Raw genomic sequence first — 22,361 nt, 5'->3', positions numbered from 1 at the left:
GAGAGCCCAGAACTTCCCTCTGGATTAATGGTATTTAAGTCCTGAGACTAATGACCTAATGCTATTCCAATTCCTTTGCTTTTTTTTTTTTTTTTAAATTCCAGTTTTCTAAAGTTATCTAGGAAGTAATAGATCATAGTTAATTGTTCAGGCTTTTGTGCTGCGCTTTCAGAATGGGATCTGATTTGTGGCCTGGCTGTAGCTCAGTAGTATCCAATGCGAGGTTTATTTCATCGGCCCAGTATCAAAGCTTCCCCACTTTAGTCAGAAATTAAAATAATAGCTTTAAGTTTCTCCTTGCTGTCAGGCAGCTGGTCAATAATGAGACTCGCCGTGCTTTTAAAAATGACTTTTCATGCTCCCCATAAAAAGCTAGAAATATAATCCCTTTATTGAGCACCGGCGTTCAACTTTTCTCTTACAAAGACAAATCTTTTTCTATTTTCTAACAACCTCCTTTCTTGTAACATCACAGACTGTGCCATTGAATCCAAGGGAGTAAACTGTCCGATCTACCTACCTGTCTGAGCAAAGTCCAGGATGCCCACGTTGTTCCTCAATGCTCTTCTGAAACATTTTGTGTGGCAAATTATGAAAAGGGAAGAGAGATACCAGCAGTTACTAAAACGATCAAAGAATGACTGAAAGGAAAGAGGGCTGTGGAGAGAGCACCCCTGAGAAAGTGCTTGGCAAGCAAGCATAAGGGGCCTTCAGGTCTCCAACAGCTGGCTAGTTAAAGGCCAGGCACAGCAGCAGTGTGCCCGTGATCCCACCGAGTCACAGGAAGGAGATCCCTGCAGCTCTCCGGCCAGCCGGCCTAGACCAATAGGTAAACTCTAGACTGTCTAAAACAGAAGGTGGAGAGTAACTGAGAGACCCTCAACATCAACCTCTGGCATGGGGATGCACACACGTGTGTGCATGTGTGTGTCACACATGAAAACATTCTACATAGAAAAATCCCCAGAGAGAAATCCTTTTGTAGTGTCACAGACAAATGACCTCACGTTATCTGAGGACCTTGCCTAAGATTCACTTTGAAAAGCCCGCTGCAGCCTTCATTTGTCTATTCACCTGCAACACCATTCAGGTCCCCAGAGTCATGAGTACTGGGTTTTCTTGGCAGGCTCAGAGTGGCCCTGAACTAATCACCTCACGCCCCTTACAGGAAGGAGAGCTAATCTCACCAGCTATCATCTGCTTCTACCTTGGCTTTCAGTGATCATCCAGGCTCCTCTGGGAATGCAGTGTGAATTACAGATGGTCCTGTGAAAATAAAAAACTAGTTCTATTGACAAACTATTTCATGAAGAGATTACTCTTGGCCCAAGCTTCAGTACTTCCTGCTTATTCTTGATGGAACCACTTAAAAATGGAGAGTGCTTCAGACTCACTCCATTTTTCAGTTTTAAGCCCCTGTCTTAGGGTTTCACTGCTGTGAACAGACACCATGACCAATGCAAGTTTTATAAAAGACAACATTTAATTGGGGCTGGCTTACAGCTTCAGAGGTTCAATCCATTGTCATCAAGGCAGAAACACAGCAGCATCCAGGCAGATATGGTGCAGGAGGAGCTGAGAGTTCTACATCTTCATCTGAAGGCTGCTAGTACAAGGCTGACTTCCAGGCCACTAGGGTGAGGGTCTTAAGCCCACACCCACAGTGACACACCTACTCCAACAAGGCCACACCTCCTAATAGGGTCACTTCCTGGGCCAATCATATATGAACCATCACAGCCCCTATCTGATTTTTTAAAAGTTTCACCTTTAGGTTTTCTTAACCAAAACTACACACCAGTAGATATTAACATGAATGTAGCACTCTGAAATGTCTATCAAGATTACTGAGAATAAACAGCATCCTCAGGAATAATGATGGCATTTTTCAGGAGATAACATGGTGCCAATCCCATCTGCTGAGTTTTAAAACAGAATGTTAGGGATAAAGAGACAACAGGTGACAGGACAGACACCTTTTTAAAATGAGCCTGTATTCCCAAGTCATGACAAGCTGGTTCCTAAAATTCTGCATTTTTATGAAAATGGGAAGTACACTTAAAAATGACAAACCAGGGGCTGGAGAGGTGCTCCCTGGTTAAAAGCACCGGCTGTTCAATTCCCTGGTTCAATCCTAGCACCCAAATGGTAGCTCGCAACCATCCTAACTCTAATTCCCAGGGACCTGATGCCATCATCTGGCCTCCACAAGCACCGGGCACATACATGGTACACACATGCATATGCAGGCAGAGTACTCATATACATAAGATAAAAATAAAGCATTTTTTAAAATAACCAATCGGGCTGGAAAGAGGCTCAGAGGTTAAGAGCACTGATTGTTCTTCCAGAGGTTTGGAGTTCAATTCCCAGTAACCACATGGTGGCTCATAACCATCTATGAGATATGTAGTAACATCTGTAATAATCTTCTGGCCTGCAGGCATACATGTAGCCAGAGTGCTGTATACATAATAAATAAATAAATAAATAAATAAATAAATAAATAAATAACAAAGATAAAATTAAAAATAGCCAATCAACTTGAAGAACAAGACAGGGGCTTTGCTCCAGCAATTAAGGCAATGTCACTAAAACAAATAGATTAATGAGAATGAAGAGAGATGGCCCAAATGCCAGACATATGTAGAAGCATGAGGGAGCAGGAAGGACTGTACTTGGATTACACAGTGCTAGAGCAAGTGGCTACCTAAGCCCTGCTCGTCCTACTCACACAATGACTTTATTCCAGGTGAAATAAAGACCTAATGCAAAAGGCAAACACATAAAGCATCCCCTAACCATTAAGAATTTTAAGGTGCTGGAGAGATGGTTCATTAGGTACAGTACATGCTGCACAAATTTTAGAACCAGAATTCAGATCCCAGCACCATGTTAACAGGCTGGATGTGCTCCCCTGCGTGCTTGTAATAACACACACACACACACACACACACACACACACACGAACTTACCTGTAACGAGCTACAGATGATTGTTGGTCATGTGTCCCTGCCCCTGAATGTAAACAGGTTTGAGTAAGCAGGTGCCCCGTAAGCTCACATATTTGAATGCTTGGTCCTCAGTTGGTGGCACTGTTTGGGGAAGTGTACTGGCTGGTTTTGTGTGTCAACTTGACACAGGCTGGAGTTATCAGAAAGGAGCTTCAGTTGGGGAGGTGCCTCCATGAGATCCAGTTGTGGGGCACTTTCTCAATTAGTGATCAAGGGGGGAAGGGCCCCTTGTGGGTGGTACCATCTCTGGGCTGGTAGTCTTGGGTTCTATAAGACAGCAGGCTGAGCAAGTCAGGGGAAGCAAGCCAGTAAGGAACATCCCTCCATGGCCTCTGCATCAGCTCCTGCTTCCTGACCTGCTTGAGTTCCAGTCCTGACTTCCTTTAGTGATGAACAGCAGTATGGAAGTGTAAGCTCAATAAACCCTTTCCTCCCCAACTTGCTTCTTGATCATGATGTTTGTGCAGGAATAGAAACCCTGACTAAGACGGGGAGGTTCAAGTGTGGCCTTGCCCAAGGAAATACATTACTGGGGCAGACTTTGGGTGTTCCTAATCTCAGCCATGTCCAGCTCCCTCTGCAGCACACCTGTAGTTAATGACAGGTGTTCTTGGCATCCTGCTCTGGCCACTCGCTGCAATGCTTCCCTCGCCATGATGGCTCTTAGCTCTCTGGAATCATAAGCCCAAATACACTCTTCTTTAGGCTACCCTGCTGTTTTATCACAGAAACAGAATAGTAACTAGAGGAATCAATGCCCTCTTCTGCCCTCTGTGGACAATGCATACATGTGGTACCAACATACATGCAGAAGACAACATCCATACACATAAGATAAATTGATGAAATAATTAAGTTATATTGATGAATAAATTAAGTTGAGAATAGGAAAGGATTCATTTAAAGAAACCATACATAGTAAAAGTAGGATTTTTAAAAACTCCACTGAATAAAAAAATTTGGATTTGCCACCAAGTGTTTATTAGCAATACACCATAAAAAGGATAAAACACCCCAAAATGCAGAGGATATTTATAGCAGATATAATGAGACAAATACTAAGCTTTTTGATTGAATACCAAAAAATTAAAATCCATGCATCTGTGTATGTACCAGTAAGGATACAAAGACAGCTAATAAAACACAATCACAAAATGGACAGTATGCAAAACAGACACCTCTGAAAGACCTAAGTGTGTGCTGACACCTCAACGCCATTCCTAATTTAATGGAATGCAAAATAAAACCAGTGTTGCAATTTGAATATGAGATGCCCCTGTAGGTCCATGAGTGCCTGGGGGCACTGTCTGGGGTGTGTGTGTGTGTGTGTATGTGTGTAATATTTAGGAGGTGGAGCCTTGCTGGAAGTCAGACACTGGGAGTGCGTACCCCAACTCCACTTCTTCCTTACTCTCCTGTTGCCAGGGCCCCTGGCGATAATGGATAATGGAATGTATCCCCTGAACTGTAAACCAAATAAACATTCTCTCCCCAAAGCTGCATTTCATCAGGGTTTTCTACAACAGCAGAAAAGTAACAGATATAGCCACAAGGAATATTTAAATAGCCTATAGCCTAGCAATGCCAAATATGGGCAAATGGACTTCCCCCAAGAGGTTGATGGGATTATAATGTTGCAGGTGGGTAGACACTGTAACCCAGCAAGTCCACTCCTGAACTACATCCTATAAAAATGTGTTCAGAATTTTGAAGTCGGAGTTTTTGGGGACGGTGTCATCCATTAAAGCAGAAAATAAGAAATCAAGAAAAGAAAAATGGCAGAAACTGACCAGCCTGGGAAAATTTTATAGGGCCTCAATAGAGAGAGCAGACAAAAGACTCTTCAAGTAATATTTGGGATGTTTGGACCAATAGCACATGTTATTTTGATGAGAGATTATGAAACTAAGAAGTCTAGAGGCTTTGCTTTCATTACTTTTCAATGTCCTGCAGATGCTAAGAATGCTGTCAAAGAAATGAATGGAGTGTCTTTGGATGGAAAAAGAATTAAAAGTATAACAAGCCAGGAGACCATCATCACTTCAAAGTGGTAGAAAGCAGGAACCACCATCCTTTTCGAGAACCAGAGGTGCGTCAAGAATTCTGAAATGTGGAAGAGGGGGAAGTTGTAGGGCAAGAGGTCGTCCTTCACGTGAAGGGAATTTGGGTGATGAGAGATATACTCCTCATTTCAACATGAGTTCTTCTGGGAGACACTTGGCAGTTAAAAGAAGTTCATCTTCAAAAAGTAACAGTCCTCCTTCTAAAAGATCTGCAACTTCTGCTCTGACAAGCAATAGTGGACTGAGAGGACAAGAACCACGTGAAAGAGATTTCTAGAAATATGCCAAGAGAGCCAGTGTCTTCCAGAAGAGATAAGTATCCATTACCAGGGGATGATGGCCAGTCTTCTAATGATAGTGAAGTAAAGGAGATTGGCATCAACATCTAGAGAATACCTTGACTACGGCCATTACAGCTCTCAGGAGGACATGCATCTGAAGTCTTCAGTGATCATGCTGGCTATCATGGGGAACATAACCAGAGATTTCTCTGACTATTTAAGTGGAAGTTCATACAGAGATACAGATGGAAGTTATGGAAGCTTCCATGAGGCACCATCTGCAAGAGGAACTTACAGTGGAAACAACCGCTATGATCATTATAGTAGCTCATGAGATGGCTATGGTGGAAGACGGAAAATATACCCTAGCAGCCAAAGTGACATATATTCAAGTGGCTATGAACATAGTGGTAGAAAAGAAGTGCTTCCACCTTTTGATAGGGAATACTCTGAGCATGGGGGCAGACAAGAAGAAAGAGGGTCACCTATGGATAGGTTGTATAGTGCATTTTGTGAAACATAGAAGTGTAGTTCAAGATTTGGGGGAATCCCATGGAGGTCATGGAGAAAGCAGATATGAAAGTGGAGGCAGGTACTAAAGTTTAAGTTGTATAACAAACATTATTTCTAAGAAGAAAAATAACATGTTATTCCTATGTTCTCTGAATGTTTAAATACGCAGACTTAGGAGATAAGGCATATATTTTTACTACATTGCCTGAATACTGAAATACATTGGTTTGGGGGGAAAGTGAAATAATAACTAACTTTCCATCCATGAATTCTTCTAGAATGTAAAACAAGAAAGCTTTAACTGTCAAAAATGATTCTTTGTTAAGAAAGACTTGTTAAAGTAGTATTTACCAGTAGAGATTCAGTATCAGCATTGTCAAAAAAAAAAAAAAAAGATCTGTCAATAAAAATAAAAAAAAAAAAAATGTTCAGAGCCAGGCATGGAGGCATACACCTCTAATCACTGACTTGTTAAGTCTCACAGTTCAAGCCAGGTCCATACAGTGAGTTCCAGGCCAGCCGGGCAGAGGGAGACTGTATCAGAACAAAACTAAGTGTTCAGATGAGCAGAGACTGTCTCACTGCTTTCATCCCAAACTGAAATGATGTTAATCACAGAAGAAACAGCACAAGATATACTAACCACAGTGAAAATTAGTCAACCTCAGCATAGGACATGAAGTTCCTGAACAATGTTGAGTAAAAGGCACTGGGCACAGGAAAGAGTCTTTGTAGAAGTCAAAATGGACTTTCATAGACGGTAGATAACAAAAAAGGACTCAGGAGCTGTTGCCAGTCAGGAGAGGAGAGGGTGCTAAGAGGGGGACACACAAGGATCTGGGGGGCTGGCAGCCAGCTTCTCTGCATTGCCTTGATCACACAGCCGCTGCTTTATCAATTAAACTAGTCATATTCTACTGAGTATTAATAACAGTTAAAGCAAATATGAATGATCCAGAAATAGGTCTAAGACTTAAAAGGCACCTCTATAGGACTTTACTATACTATTAACAGTTTTACAAAACAGAAAACACAGTGGCTTCTGATACTGAACCAATTGTAACATAGTCGGCAAGAAGTAGCATACAACTCTTCCCTCATCCAGTGTCCACAGAAGTCTGATAGGAAGCAGACACTTCCCTTTCACCTTGGTTGTTCAGAATAAATGGGTTGAAGCATGGAAACATCATCAACCCATTAAAATTTCCTCTCAGTGAAAAAGATTAATATAAAACATGAATAAAGGGATTGGACAGATGGCTCAGGAGTTAAGATGCCATACTGCTCTTGCAAAGGACCCAGTTCTGTTCCCAACCCACAACTGCCTCTAACTCCAGCTCAAAGGAACCTGATGCCCTCTTCTGGCTGCCACAGGCACCTGTGTATATTCTCTCACAGACACACACACACACACACACACACACACACATACACAAAACTGAAAAAAAGGTCTTTAAACAACTAAAAAATGTGGGGCAGGGGAGATAACTAGAAGAGACAAATATCCATTGCTGGGTTAAGAAGTCTGCTGGAAAGGTAGGAAATATCTTTAATCCCAGAACTCAGGAGACAGAGACGCCTGATCTGTATAATAATTTCAGGACAGTTTAAGCTCTAGTGAGACCATGGAGTGGGTGGGTAGGGGTAGGGACAAGGAGGAGGGCTGGGGAGAACACAACAAAAACCAAGTCTTTTAATGCACAAAGCAAAGGCAGGCTCCTGGATAAAGCCAAAATCAAACATCATGAACTATATAAAAAGACAAATGGCCCACTAAAAAATAATTGCCTGACAAAAAGGGTAGGGACACTTCATCAGAACTGATTAAGAGAAGCGGGCAAACTCTCCAAAAGATTGCAAATGGATGGATAATATGCCATTCTCAGAAAAAAGGTCTTCAGAGTAGCAGTCACTAACCTATATAGCCAATATAAAAATATAGTAAGCCAATATAAAAAACAAATGCTACATGGGTATTTTAAAGGCATTTAAATTTTCAATAATTTACAAATGTCTTTTAAGTATTTAAATTATTTATCTCAAGAACTATAAATAACCCCTGTGGTGAGTAACATACACCAAGTCCCTCAAAACTTCTGCATTTTCACTTAGAAATTTTACTTCTAAACCGTGTCTAATGGTTAAAGCCCGTAAGCCCTGAAGCAGAGAAACAAGCTCAAAGCTAACCTGGGCATCCTGGTGAGACCTTGTCTCAAAAATCAAGTCAGCTGATGGTGGTGATAGAGCTCAGTGGTAGAGTACACGCTCAGCCTGCGTTAGGCCCTAGGTTCAACTCCCAGCTTCACAGAAAAGAACAAAGTAAGTTCATTTCTCGAACAGCTCTGGGGATTAGAAAGATGTGACGGACGTCCAAGGTGCTGCACACATCACCACTCACTGGTTACAGAAGCGTTTAGTGAGATATGTAACAGTTTAAAAAGCTATGGAGCAGACATGAAAAGCGTATCGTGGTTGAGATGTAGAACATTTAATACAGGAAATGTTCACAAAACATAAAGTAAACTGAGTATATAAAATGGCCACATGGAAAGTCAAAGTACAAACACAACTTTTAAGGGACTGAGTGGTCGGCTCGCGGGCGGGAGACTGGGGACACCAAGCCTGATCTCTCCTTTACGAGCCTTCTAGAAACACTAGTTCATACCAGATAAGGAATATCAAACAATCTTGTCTTGAAATCATCTATTAGTAGTTTTTAAACCACAGGTTCCATACTGTTCTTACAGCAACCTTTTCTTAGTGGGAGAGAGATGGAAGGTACTTACAGCTAGAAGCATCCTCTATGGAAGCAAGCCCTTCCAGTACAGGTACATCTGATCTAAATGTGTTTTCAGTCCAATTTCACGTATGGACACTGCTTTTAAAGAAGTGAAACTTAAACAAGTACCAAGAAAATGTCACCATTAGCACGTGGAGCTGCTCTGATTGGTATTTTATTTCTCCTTTACAAGTTCCACATAATAGACAGAGGCTTTTTGATAACATATTGTTATCTTTGCTGAAAACGGTCATATAATCATTTTAAACAACACAAATGTGTACATACATGACTGAGGTTTCTGCAGCCTATAAACACCTCTTTGGGTTTAAAAAGGAAAAAAGCAATATACTGGCAATTCAACTGTAACTCTTAGAAAAATGCCGGTTTCCTTACCAAACATGAGTGTCCTGTACAGGGACCTATCATTCAAGACAGCAATGAATCAAGCCAAGGGAAGCCAGGCACAGCTCCCCACCAGCTCAGAAGACCCTCCCCCACCCAACATCTCTTCAAAGTGCTCCTTATCCTCATCATAGGAAGACAACTGTCACCCCAAGAGAAGACAGGAGCAGCAAATACACTTGTGAAGCTTCTGAGTGTCTTCCACAGTATTTCACATCCAGCATCTCAGGAACATGTCCATGCAAGCATGCGTACCATTCTTTAGACAGCTCCCTTCATTCCTCGAGCAAGGGAACCAGGCCTTTCCAATTCACTTTAGGTGCCTGGGATAACAAAGTATTTCACCAGAAGGGGTGTAAGCAATGCTATCTGGTAATAGTACAAAAAAGGAAAAAGCAGTTACCTTAAAGAAAACCTGTGTTCTACTCACACTAAAATATCAGACCAATGCACAACATACTGCAAAACTGTAACACAATACGGCCAAACACAATGTTCAAATATTAAACTGTCCAAGCACATGAAGATCATCTTCTGATAGACACACTGGGTTCTTATTTTGTAGCTACCTTTGTGTAACTTAGAAAACTGCTGTCCCTCAACAAGGTCTGACACTGCTCTTGATACTTGTTAGGAAGTCCGATGAGGCAGTGAGAGCTCCACAGTCAGCTCTCGGGATCTCCCAGCACTCAGCTTCAGCATTCATCCGAGGACTGGGCATCATCTTCGTCCCGCACTTCTCGGTATCTCCCTGAAGACTCCCCTTCTGGATTGTAGCTCTGCATTTTAATATTCAGTCTCTCAGCTAGTTTCTGTGCTGCGAGCTTTGCCTGCATCTCCTTTAAAACAAAAAACAAAAGGCCAAGTTATACATCCACAGCTCCCTTAGATATTTCAACAGGACTAGAGATAAAGGAACATTGATTCCCACTGTCTCTGGCAACTCAAGCAATTGACAGCAGTGTTCCGACAGGATATGGGGCAATGTCTCCAAGAGCTGCCAGCCTGTTACAGTTGCTAGTGATTTCCATGAGCAAGCAATGCTGCAATCGAAACATTGCTTCCACTCAAGAAAAACAGAGAAATCAGCTTGGCACTACAGCAGCCATAAATGGACTAAGTGTGTGTGTAGTGAACCACCTGCCTTTGTTAGAAATCACCAATGTGGTGCTGACATCTCCAACTGACAAGACTTTCTTCTCTAGATTAAATCATGTTTTCTCGGCTTGAAGGATACACCTCAATGCACAAAAAGAGCCAAGACATTAATGTTGCATGCTGGCTGCTCCTTGCTAAGTAAAGTCTTATAGAAATTAATACTTGAGGGTTGGAGAGAGGGCTCAGCAGTTAAGAGCACTAACTGCTCTCTCAGAGGCCCTGAGTTCAATTCCCAGCAACCACATGGTGGCTCACAACCATCTGTAATAGGATCCGATGCCCTCTTCTGGTGTCTGAAGACAGTGACAGCGTACTCACATACATGAAATAAAAAATATAAGACTTTACTCCATCCACCGTCTAGCAGGCTTCCCAACTCACCTCTTCACTTCAGCAGGTTCTTCCTCTCTGCCCATGATATTTATTATGGGTAGGCATATTACTATTCTGTCAAGGGATCCCCATTTCAAGCTGAGGGTTTAACTTAAAAATGTTCAAAGAAGTATTTTTTAAAAAGCCCAGAGACAACTCACAGGTCATTCCTCTAGCACAGCAGTTGGATCTGATACTAAATCTAAGCATAACTAATCCTTCCAATTCTCTCACAGATCCCCTCACTTACTTCTCTCATCCTGATAATCTAAGGACAAACTTTATCAATATTATACACTTTATTATAGACAGGGTCTCACCATCTATAACTCTGGCTGGCCTAGAACTTGCTATGTAGATAGACCAGGCTAGCCTCAAACTCACAGAGACCTTTGCCTCCCAACTGCTAGAATTAAAGTGCTAGGACTAAAGGTATACACCACACCTGGTCAATATACATTAAAAAAAATTCTACACAAAACAGTGCTAAATACAACTGATTAAGACCCAAAGTAGGAGAGGTCTCTATTCACAGGGACCATATGGTCTCAAGTTCCTATCAGCACCTGGTAACCCAGCATGACCTCTTGCCCTTCTGTGCTAGCCCCTGCTCTGTAGGAGATGGCTGTCTCTAAGCAGGTCCCTGAGTGAGGTCTTACCACCAAAAAGCTGCACCCGGGAGAGAAGCACATGCTGCCCCAAGCAGCAGCTGGCTGGTTCCCATCACCCCAACCCTCTCCCCTGCTCTACTGAGATGTCTTGTAGTTCTAGCAACTTTGTGGCTGAAAACTAGTGGCATATGTCTAAGAGCTAATGGCCTCAGCCAGCCACATCTCTAGAATCTAATCCCTCTATTCAGCCAAAGTAAATTCTGATTCCTAAAGCAGCAGTCAACACCCAGACAGGAAAAACCCAAGACTCTAGAATTACCTCATAATTCTCCTTCTGCTCTTTCTGCAGGGCCAATGACTCTTCTATGGAGAGCAGCTGTGCAGGCAGGTGGTGGAGCGGAAGGAGGCGCGCTGCTGTGATGTCATCAAGATGCTGCCTAGCCCTGCGTCTCTGCTCTTCTGAGGAAGCAGGAGACTGACCCCTCTGACAATGACTTGGTGAGTCATTCTGTTGTGTGGGTAACCTGAAAAAGGAAAAGTGGGCTTAATCAAACCATGCACAAGCACAAAGTTGGCCTTTAACCCAGGATCCTACTGCTTCTGCAAGGTTAACATACAGCAGGCTACCCATGTTTGCTGCTGGCAGTGGGTATATATACATTTCACTCAACTTCCTAATGCTGTGGCCCTTTGATACAGTTCCTTGTGTTGTGGTAACCCTAACCATAAAATCATTTTCTTTGCTACTTCTTAACTGTAACTTTGCAACTGTTATATGAATCATAATGTATCTGGCATGCAGAATATCTAATTGCCACCCCTGTGAAAGGGGCTGAGAATCTGCTAGCACACCCTTCCCTTACTGTGTGCTCAAACCTCCACTCATCCACAAGCACAATGCCACGTGTCTCCTGAGGCCTCTCCAGGTCTCCTGTGCAGAGGCTGCCCTTTCTCTCACACTTACTAATTCTGGTGGCCCTTGATGCTCAGCCCTCACCTTCCTGGTTCCTGGCCACATGGCTGTCATCAGGCCACCTCTCTGACACTCCTAGTTTCTTAAGGCAACCTCCTGGAAGTGAGGCAGACACCAGATGCCTTCACCAAAGGTCACTTTTCTAACTAAAAAATTAATGTGCCATGACCTGGTTTTATAAGTCAAAGAAACCATTTAAAGTTAGTGGGTTAGGTTTAATTCTAATAACAAACATGATGTGGGTCTTCTGAATCTTTCAGCTTTCCTAAGAAGGAACACCCATGTTCCCTCCAAGTCTGATGTCACCTATGTAAAGAAGGGCAGTTACCAGGCACTACTTCCTGGCGTAGTTGGCCTAATTGCTACAAATTCAATTCTTTTCTCCTCAGAGTTTTAGTTGTTCTCGTGATCTCAGAAACATTAAAGCAATGCACTCAAAAGCAAGATTCTCAACCCCCACCACCCCAATTCTATATTCGGTTTTATTATTAGAAAAAAGTCCTTTTAATCTCCCTTCCCTGAAAACATGCTATCATTTAGTTTAAAATTTCTTCCAAGTTTGGAAACCTTGAGCGTGCTAGATTACAACCTTTTTAAGAAGACTCTTCACTGTGTCCCCATAGCTCTGTTGCCTACTTATAATGAGCAATTTTATTTTTTTCCTGATGAGTAGCCCATTAGCTCCCGCAAGTGCTTCTCTTGGCTTACACAGCAGTTGAGGGGGAGCTGCACACCAGCAAATGGTATTGAAAAAAGTCATGATACATTTGCCCTCCCACTCTGTTTATTATGAAATATTGGCAAAGTATCTTCAAACACACGGCTCCCCATCTGCTATTTAAAACACTTTCAATGACTCTCCTTCAAAACTAACATTTTTTTCCCAAAAGCAGTTCTCCATTCCAGTCACTCTGGTCTACTTTCACGGTATGGTCACTCCTACCTACAAGCTCCTCACATGACAGTCCCTCAACTAGGATGAGACTTTCAACTCTTTCTCTGAGCTCCACACACATTCCTAGGACAAGCCTGCTCTGTGGCACTTACACATTGGTCTTAAACTTATGAGGAGGGGGCACTGGGTTTCTGGCTCGCATTTCTAGCACTTTCATGTAATGAGGCTTCTTAGGAGGCTCACTCTGCAGCTCTGGGACGTTCTCCGTGCTGGTGTTTTCTTCTGTGAGTTCACTCTGGTCTGCAATTGTGATCTTTTGCAATTTAGTGATAAACTGATTGTCGATGCTGCTGAAAGTCTCTTCCACTTGACTTGAAACAGGGTGCTGGGGGAGATGTTCTTTAACTTCAGATGAGGGTGCCCGGGCTCTGATGTGGGTAGCTGGGCCAGGGTTCACTGTGCACCCAGCCTCCAAAGTCTCTTCATTGCCTTTGTGAATGAGATGTGTAGGTCCCTGGGTTTCTGAGGTTGTTTTAGATGATTTAATATCTACTGAGGAACATTCAGGAACTAATGATGAAGTATCAAGCATCAGGTCAGAGTTCTGGGCCTTGTCTATGTCGGTGTCAACTCTTGTGTTTGCTTTTTGCCTTAGCTTACAGTCTACACTAACAGGATGAAACAGTTCACTTCTCCCTTTAACCTCCTCACGTTCTGAAATGGCAGCTTTCAGTTTGGCAACGGTGTCTGAGATCTTTTTACCTTTGTCGGGCAATTTGCAAATGAATTTTCTGTGGAGTAGAAACAAGAAACCAACACGTACATATTACAGGTATGTTTTTAAACATGGAAACACAGCATTTAAAAGGCAAAATGTAATCAAAGAAAAGCTACCTCTTAAAAGTTAAAAAAAAAATCTGATTTTTAAAAATCTGACTTAAAATAAGAACCAAATAGATAAAATTATTCTAACCCCCCCCCAAGGCGCTGTGAAATTATTTCATCAAATCAGAACTTCAGGAATAAAAGTTGTGTCTTCCTAAGCCCGGTGGTGATGATGCATGCCTTTAATCCCAGCACTTGGGAGGCAGAGGCAGGTGAATTTCTGAGTTCCGAGGCCAGCCTGGGTGGGTTCCAGGGTGAGTTCCAGGACAGCCAGGGCTATACAGAGAAGCACTGTCTCAAAAAGTCAAAAATAAAAAAATTTAAAAAGTTGTGTCTTCCTAATCTAAAATTCTTTAAGGCTGGACTACTAGTGAGTGACTCCTCCATGGAAAACTTCACACTGGACCATATGATAAGTTGCAGTCAAAACCAAAGCTATAGCCGGGCGGTGGTGGCACACGCCTGTAATCCCAGCACTCTGGGAGGCAGAGGCAGGCGGATTTCAGAGTTCAAGGCCAGCCTGGTCTACAGAGTGAGTTCCAGGACAGCCAGGGCTACACAGAGAAACCCTGTCTCGAAAAAACCAAATCCAAAAAAACCAAAAGAAAAAAAAAAAAAAAAACCCAAAGCTATAAAGAGCATGGTATAAAATTACCTTCAAGCCATGTGTAAGAAACAACTGAAACTTATATAAGATTTGAGTCTTAACTCTACACATATATTCCAAGCCTCTTAAAAATATGAAATTCTGGTCCTAAGCATTAAGGAAAACAAACAGATGCTCAGTCCCTAAACTAAATACATGATAAAGACCAGTGGTTTTTAAAGCATGTTCTCAGCCCCAATGGAGCTGAGGTGGGATAGCATCACTATCTTACAAAGGAAGGTGGACTTAATCATGAGGTTTTGGGTTTGAAAGAATTCTCAGTGGCTTCTGACTGGTAATATTTCTAGACTCAGCATATATAAACAGGAGCTCTTTGAGATGCCCAATAATTCTTAAAGAATATAAAAATGTCCCAAGACCAAAAGGTTAATTCATTGCTAAAATTAACAACCCAATCTGGAAAAGTCAAAACATCTACCTGTTTCTAGTAGGAACCCCTCCTACCAAATGGTCACTGGCTCCTTTCCCTCAATCACAAAAAATTCCCTTTCTGATTCTTTTCCTTGGTTATATAACACATGGAGAAGGAGACTAAACCTTAGGTCCCCTATTCTTCCTGATACATTTATTCCCATGTTTTCAACAGTGTTAATGCCTCTCTGCAACTGAGTTCCTCTCGGTTTTTTCAGCCTTCTCTCTTGAGCCTAGTACCCATTCCTCTGGGTTCTAATCGGACTTTTAATTAACTAAATGCCTGCCATTTCTCCCCTCAACCGTATGCACCCGAAATAAAAGATTAACCTAAAATCCATCCTCCCAATTTTCCCATTATCCTTTGTTGCTCCCCAGAAATTTCAACCACCTGTTAACTATTAATATATATCTGACTTCAAATTATTACATCAGTCCTTAAGTTTTCCCAATCCCTCGATTGCCTTCATGATCCATTTTTCCTTCCTTGTTGGAAAATCTCTCAGAAAATATCCTTTTGGCGTCTTCTGACTCTTATTCCTTCAATCCTGTTCGTAAACAAAGCTGCCTTAGGAAATTAGCTATCATCTTCTCCCTACTACGCACGAACCAAACTTTCTAGGCCCAATTAACCACTCTTTACAGCCCGCTCTCCCGATCTCCTATGGTTCGGAAAAGAGTGGGACTTTAGATAGAGAAAAGGAAATCCAACACGCTCTGATCAACAGGATTTGGTACCCGAGCTCTTTCAAAGCTGTAGTGCGAACATGGAATGAGCAGGCGCTACTGCCTAGTGAGGGCCGGGCAGCATGGAGCCATGCCCGCGCACAGGACAGGCCTGGCTGGGAGGCCTGGCCACGCAAGGTCACCTTCCAGCGACAGGCAGCGGAGCGGGGCGGGGCGGGAGACCAGTCCCCGGATCCCGATCCCCGAGAGCCTGTTCCCTGAATCCTATCCCCGGCAACCGCGACCCCAGGGCCACCGCTTACTCGTTGCGCAAAAGTCTCTCCTGGCGCCTCAACCTCTCCCGCAGCTCCGCCGAACTCTGCCGCCCCAAGTCCTCGGGAGCTGGGGGCTCGAAGCCGCGGGGCAGCGAGTACATTGCGCACGGGCTGCGGCTGGCGCGGAGGGCAGGGTTCCCCGGCGGGGCCCACGGCGGGCGCAGGCTCCGCGGCTGGCGGCGACTCTGGAGCGCGAGCGGGAGTCGCCATTTTCCCGGAAGAGCACGGCTTCTCCGAGCCGAATGGAGCTTTATTGAAATGCCGGAAACGGACAGGGCCAGGAATAGGGGGCGCCTGAGGAAGCACGCAGGGGCGGAAGTTACATCACCGCAAAAGCGTCTGCGTTTGGCGGGCTTTCTCTGAATGTGGCCTTTACCTTACCGCTGTTCGCCCGCGCTTTGCGAAAGAACAGGACACTCAAGTCAAAGACTTACTGACCCATTTCTAATAAGTAAAATATGACGGAAGTAATAGAGTGTCACATCTAAGATTAAGCAATCAAACTTTGGACAAAAATTTTACAGGGATTCCTGAATGGACAATAATCACAGTAAAAATAAATTACAGGGGCTTATAAAGATGGCTCAGTGGCTAAGAGCGCATACTGCTCTTGCAGAGGACCAGAGTTTGGATACCAGCGCCCCTGTTGGATAGCTCTCAAATGCCTTTAAACTGCAGCTCCAGGGCACTTCACAAACTCTGGCTTCTCCAGACACCTGTGCACAAGCACACATACACACACCCACAATTTAAATATAAATCTTCAAAAAGTAACAAATGACCAGTATAACTAGCTATAATAAAATGCATATTAGAAACACAATATAGTCAGGTGTGGTAGTGCATGCTTTTAAGTCTGGCAGTTGCAGAAAGAGGCTTACTCTGAGTTCAAGGCCAGCCTGATCTATATAGTGAGTTTGAGGCCAGTCAAGGCTACATAGTGACTCTGTCTCAAAACAAAATTTCAGGCCAGGCAGTGGTGGCGCATGCCTATAATCCCAGCACTCTGGGAAGCAGAGGCAGGTGGATTTCTGAGTTTGAGGCCAGCCTGGTCTACAGAGTGAGTTCCAGGACAGCCAGAGCTATACAGAGAAACCTTGTCTCGAAAAAAACCAAATCCAAAAAACCAAAAATAAATAAATAAATAAATAACAAGATTTGAAAATGTGAACCAGTCAGAATATCAGGAATTAGAAAGATGGACCATGTCAACTATTGGGGGAAAAAAAATGAAAAGCAACTGAGATTCTTACAGATTGCTAATGGGGGTTTAGAGGATGCAAAAGAGTACAACCTCTTTGGAAAATAGTTTGACAATTTCTGATACTGACTTTGTTAATGTTTAGTCTTACTATCTTGAGTTTATCTATGCCACAGCCCCTTTTTATTGCTAGGTAGTATTGCATTGTGAGTTGTGTGTTTATGCTGAAGGATATTTGAGTTGTTTCCAGTTATTAATGATCACAAATAAAGTCACTGTCAACATTTTTTATAGATGTTCATGTCAACATAAACTTTTTCTCTTAAAAAGCAGGCTTATTAGACCACATTACCAAAGGGAACAAAAAGGAAGAACAGCTCCACCCTGTTGCCTTCCACAACCTGAAAAGTTCCCTTAATATTTTAGGGATTTTAACCCAGGTCAAACCAGGGTTTGTAGCTTTGATGCTGAAAATATTCAGGACTAGCAGAGTAGGAGTCTAGTAAAAAATATTTTCATATAGGCCTAGTTAGGAGTGGTCAAGGAGCGAGAGTTACTCAGATGGAACATATGACGTACCCAGATGTGGGCATGGGCTTCTCAAGGGAGAGTCACACTTCATTGTTTTCACAACACTTATACTTGATGGATTTTGAAGCAATTATCTTTGAAGCATTGCTAAGAAATCTAAAAGACTACAGTGTATACTTCTGGACTGTTAGGTTTAAGGAAGACCATAGATCAGAATGAACTCATTCTGGACTATAGAAGAATTTCTGATGATTAGATAAAAGCCAATATTCTTCAAGAACTTGAGAGATTGTTTTACCATCCCCAGAAGCAATCCTCCATACAGCTGCTTTGGCTACTTATAGCCCGCGTGAATTCTCCACTCCACACTTGTCTTGTGCTCTCTCACTGTGGCCTCTCTTGCTATTTCCATTATTCTCTTCCCCTCTCCTGCATCCCTGCTCTGACCACGTCCAATCTGCTTTTTCTCTCTGCTCTGGACCCTTCCTGATGCCTCTGGATGGTTTCTCTCTCTTATTCACAATAAAAAAAAAACCCAAGCCTAATAACAGAGCAGCCATGTTGGCAGTTTCTTTTCTGAGCTCCTTCACATACACTGACAAGATTATAACTGATAAGGTAAAAATATAGATCAGTGGAATGCAGGAAGGTAAAACGCCTTCACTGTAAACACAGTTAGCAGCCTTGTTTGAGATCCCCAGAAAAATGTCTAGGGAAGGAATAAGGACTTCCTCAAAGTAGAACACATCCAGGACTTAAGCCTGGCTCATGGCCATTTTAACAGAAAGTTCTCTCTATGAAAGGAATCTCTGCCAGCAGCCTTGAAGCAGATGTGCTAGAGTTCTTGCTTCTCAGCTGACAAGAGACTTCAACAAGAGTCTGGGGTCAGACGATCCTTTCCCTTCCTGTGTCCCTACAGATTTTCCCCTCTTTCTAACCTGCCTCATTATAGGGTAAATGGATGTTTATCTTCTTAATAAGCCATGGGGTAAGTGAATATTTAATTTCTAAGAGGCCACCAAACTGTTTATACAGTGTTCCTATTGTTTTTCACTCCACAGGTACTGTCTGTGAGCGCCAGTTGTTCCAGCACTTCCTCACAGGTTAATTTTTGTTTCATTTTGCTTTAAAAATTTCAGCCACTAGCCCTTTTGCCCAAGTGTGCTGGCTTAGACACACTTCAGAAATATCACAGACCTCACATTAAACATTTTTATGGTATTATGATAATTGATATTGTCAACCTAACAGGCTCGACACAAGCTTCTGAGCATGTTTGTGAGGGAGTTTTTAGATTGGGTTAAATGAAATGGAAAGACCCATTTTAACCATGGGCAACACCATTGCATAGGCTGGGTCTAGGACTGAATAAAAAAGAGAAATTGAGCTAAGTACCAGCAGTCTCTCTGCTTCTTGATTGCAATACAGTGTGAGTGACAGCCTCACACTCCTGCAACCATGACTTCACCATGATGTTCTCCATCTTCAGAGTGTGCATCATAATAAACCTTCCCTTGAATTTGCTGTTGTCAGATATATGTCATGGAGAATATTCTCTCCAGGAACAGCTAACATGATCCACGAAGACTGAGAGGATAGTAGGGTAGAGGATGGACTCAGAGTTCCCAAAGGTCATTAACAAGCATGAAGCAGGGCTGGAGAGATGGCTCAGTGATTAAGAGCACTGACTCTACTTCCAGAGGTCCTGAGTTCAAATCCCAGCAACTACATGGTGGCTCACAACCATCTATAATAGAATTCAGTGCCCCCACTCATTTACATAAAATAAATCTTTAAAAAAAAAAAAAAAAGCATGAGGCAAATTCAGTTTTCTTTCATGATTAACTTGACTTTTCCCACCAAAGTTTCCACCGGAAGTAGAACATACTGAGTTGCCAAACAAAGCCAAACAGCAGCTATGTCTAATGAAAAGCAGTGACACCCCAGTGACTTTTGAACAATGATGCCTGCTATCCACACACCACTTCCACAGACCTCCTTTGTTAGTCAGACCCCAAGTTGCCAAGACCCTTTTTTTTTTTTTTTTTTTTTTTTGGTTTTTCAATACAGGGTTTCTCTGTGTAGCCCTGGGTGTCCTGGAACTCAATCTGTCCAGGCTGGACTCGAACTCAGAAATCTACCTGCCTCTGCCTCCCAAGTGCTGGGATTAAAGGCGTGTGCCACTACTGCCGGGCTGCCAACAACCTTCTGACTCTTCTATCTACAGTCAGCTCTCACCCTCTTCCCTGTCACAGCCTTACAAATATTTAGAGGAGCGAGTAAGGAGAAGAGCAGAGTCAGAGTTGAGGCATAAGGAAAATGGGAAAGAAAAGAAATAATTGGGAAAGACAAAGAAACGAGTGAACAAGCGAGAGCATTTATTATTTAGACCTCCCAGGGTCATTTCTTGTGAGAGAGACTAGAAGTTTCTTGTCTATTTATAGGCTGGGGTGGTCGCAGGACAGAGAAGAAGAAAGCAGGGAGGGGGCAAGGAGTGAATGAACACATGGAATTAAAGGAGGAGGCCATGGCTACTCCTAAAGTATGGAAATTTTACTGCCAATATACTGGAGAAAACAGGATGAAGGAAGAAGATTCCAGGCTGAACATGGCTAGCCGACTAAACCAGACCCTGAGAGGAGAGAAGGGGAGGGAGAGCAACAGAGAAGCCAGAGAGCTCCAAGAGAGGTGACCCAGGCCAAGGGACCAAGAAGGGCCAAATTGCTGAGTTATGTTGGAGTCGTGCTGGGGAAGGAATTCAGAAGCCCAGCTCTGAGAGGGAGAGGTTCAGGGGCGGGGTGAGAATGCTCAAACTAAACAAAGTTCAGCAGTCCAGCCTTTTGTTGATGATAAGGGGAGATGCAATCTCTTCTAAAACGTCCTCCAGCTGAAATGGGAGCATCTGGAAGGCTGGAATGATGGTCAAAGGTCAGGAAGAGAGAGGAATGCAGCCTGTTTTGTTCTCTGCCCAGGTTCTAAGGAACCTGGGACTAGGGAAGTACGGCAGTTTTGGAACAGTCTAGGATACTGGGGCTCAGGCTGGTCAGACATTCCTTCAGAAGCATCTAGGACGGTGCATTTGGAGAAACTTGCTGTCTTCAGTCAATTGGAAATCTGCTGGGACAAACACAGAGTAGGAACAGAGGTAAAGCTAGGGAGGTTAGGGGAAACTTGGGGGTACACACTTGAAACATCTAGGACTGTGGTCCTAGTAGTTGGGGGAAGAGAGCTATCCCAGCCTCAGGAATAGGCGGGTGGGAACCTTGAGAGTAACTTATCTGAAATCCCTTTGACCTGCAAGAGGTGGATCCAAGTTGACTTCCTGAAGCTTGCATAATTTTTTTTGAAGTTTACAAAGAGATAAAAGTTTTAGATATCTTAGCTTTACCGGCCGGGCATTGGTGGCGCACGCCTTTAATCCCAGCACTTGGGAGGCAGAGGCAGGTGGATTTCTGAGTTCAAGGCCAGCCTGGTCTACAGAGTGAGTTCCAGGACAGCCAGGGCTACACAGAGAAACCCTGTCTCGAAAAACCAAAAAAAAAAAAAAAGAAAAAAAAAAGAAAAGAAAAAGATATTTTAGCATTACCACTGTTTGTAATCTGTTTCCACATTGTTAGAAAAGTTAATAGATTTATGCCTTCGAGTCATAGTAATAACTTAAGAATCCAATGATTCTGGGTTAAAAGTATTAACACTCTTTACAGAGGGCTGAATATATAGATTGGACAGAGGTTTTTTTGTTTTTTGTTTCCCCACCCCCCAACAACTGAGAAGCACTTTTAAGTATATATTTAGAAAACCGAAGGAATTTAAAATTTTGAGCTTGTGTTATCAGAACTACATCAATCAATGTTAAAACTCTGAACTTTTGAAGTCTTAGTATAACAATAGCCTAGAGAGGGAAAATTTTTCTGAAACACTTTTTTAAAGATTTATTTATTTATTTTATGTATGTGGGTACACCATTGGTTGCTCTCTTCAGACACACCCGAAGAGGACATCAGGCCCCATTATAGATGGCTGTGAGCCACCATGTGGTTGCTGGGAATTGAACTCAGGACCTCTAGAAGAGTAGTCAGTGCTCATAACCGCTGCACCATCATCTCTCCAGCACTTTCTGGAACATTTTAAACCCGTTTTGTGAGTTTTATCTCTTTCAGAATGAAGTCAGTAAGGCAAACTGTCTTTCTCAGCTGGAGACCTAGCAGCTCTAGAAAGTGAGGCTTGATTTTACTTACGCGGAGAAGGCAGCTGCAGCCTTAGGGAAGGAGCCTGGTGCTCTTGTTAATCTGACAAAGCTACAGTTAGCCTAGCCATGAACGCAGGCATCATAGATCTAAGAAGGATAAGTTACAGCAGGAAGAACAATCCAAATAGCTTATGTATCAGCTAAGATAGCAGAAACTGCTAACTGCACACGAGTGGTTACCCTAGGCTCCTGTGGTCTTGATGGCTTCATTGGACAGCATAAAATCTTTAACTGTTACACAAAACGGCATCGGTCTTTGGCTGCTAGACCCAGGTCTGAGAGATTTTCCTGTGGAGATGGAATCTAGGAAAACTGACCTTTCTTTGACAAAGCAGAATACAACAGTCACTGC

At 42.9% G+C, this 22,361-nt stretch overlaps 1 protein-coding gene and 1 pseudogene across 1 annotated transcript; one reads left to right on the top strand and one right to left on the bottom strand.

The window, feature by feature from the left end:
• Positions 1-4,789: 4,789 nt before the first annotated feature.
• On the top strand, positions 4,790-5,938 carry LOC127688842 (RNA-binding motif protein, Y chromosome, family 1 member B-like; annotated as a pseudogene).
• A 2,399-nt stretch (positions 5,939-8,337) lies between these two features.
• Polr2m (RNA polymerase II subunit M) lies at positions 8,338-16,286 on the bottom strand. Its single transcript, XM_052187862.1, has 4 exons — positions 16,017-16,286; positions 13,217-13,855; positions 11,516-11,720; positions 8,338-9,894 (listed from the first exon to the last, which is right to left on the bottom strand). Exons 1-4 carry the CDS (start codon positions 16,127-16,129, stop codon positions 9,751-9,753), a joined length of 1,101 nt encoding a protein of 366 aa, XP_052043822.1. The 5' UTR covers positions 16,130-16,286; the 3' UTR covers positions 8,338-9,750.
• Between the last annotated feature and the right edge of the window lie 6,075 nt (positions 16,287-22,361).

The sequence above is a fragment of the Apodemus sylvaticus genome, chromosome 7 (genome assembly GCF_947179515.1).
Source record: "Apodemus sylvaticus chromosome 7, mApoSyl1.1, whole genome shotgun sequence".
NCBI lineage: Eukaryota > Metazoa > Chordata > Mammalia > Rodentia > Muridae > Apodemus > Apodemus sylvaticus.
Note: the sequence above shows the minus strand (reverse complement) of the source record. Positions and strands in the feature narration are given on the sequence as shown.

Excerpts from the sequence above, each read along its gene's own strand:
- Polr2m (XM_052187862.1), bottom strand. The coding sequence starts at position 16,129 with ATGTACTCGCTGCCCCGCGGCTTCGAGCCCCCAGCTCCCGAGGACTTG. Across the intron at positions 13,856-16,016 it reads GAGAGACTTTTGCGCAACGA|AAAATTCATTTGCAAATTGC; the intron begins GTAAGCGGTGGC and ends TCTACTCCACAG. Across the intron at positions 11,721-13,216 it reads CATAAGTTTAAGACCAATGT|GTTACCCACACAACAGAATG; the intron begins GTAAGTGCCACA and ends TTCCTTTTTCAG.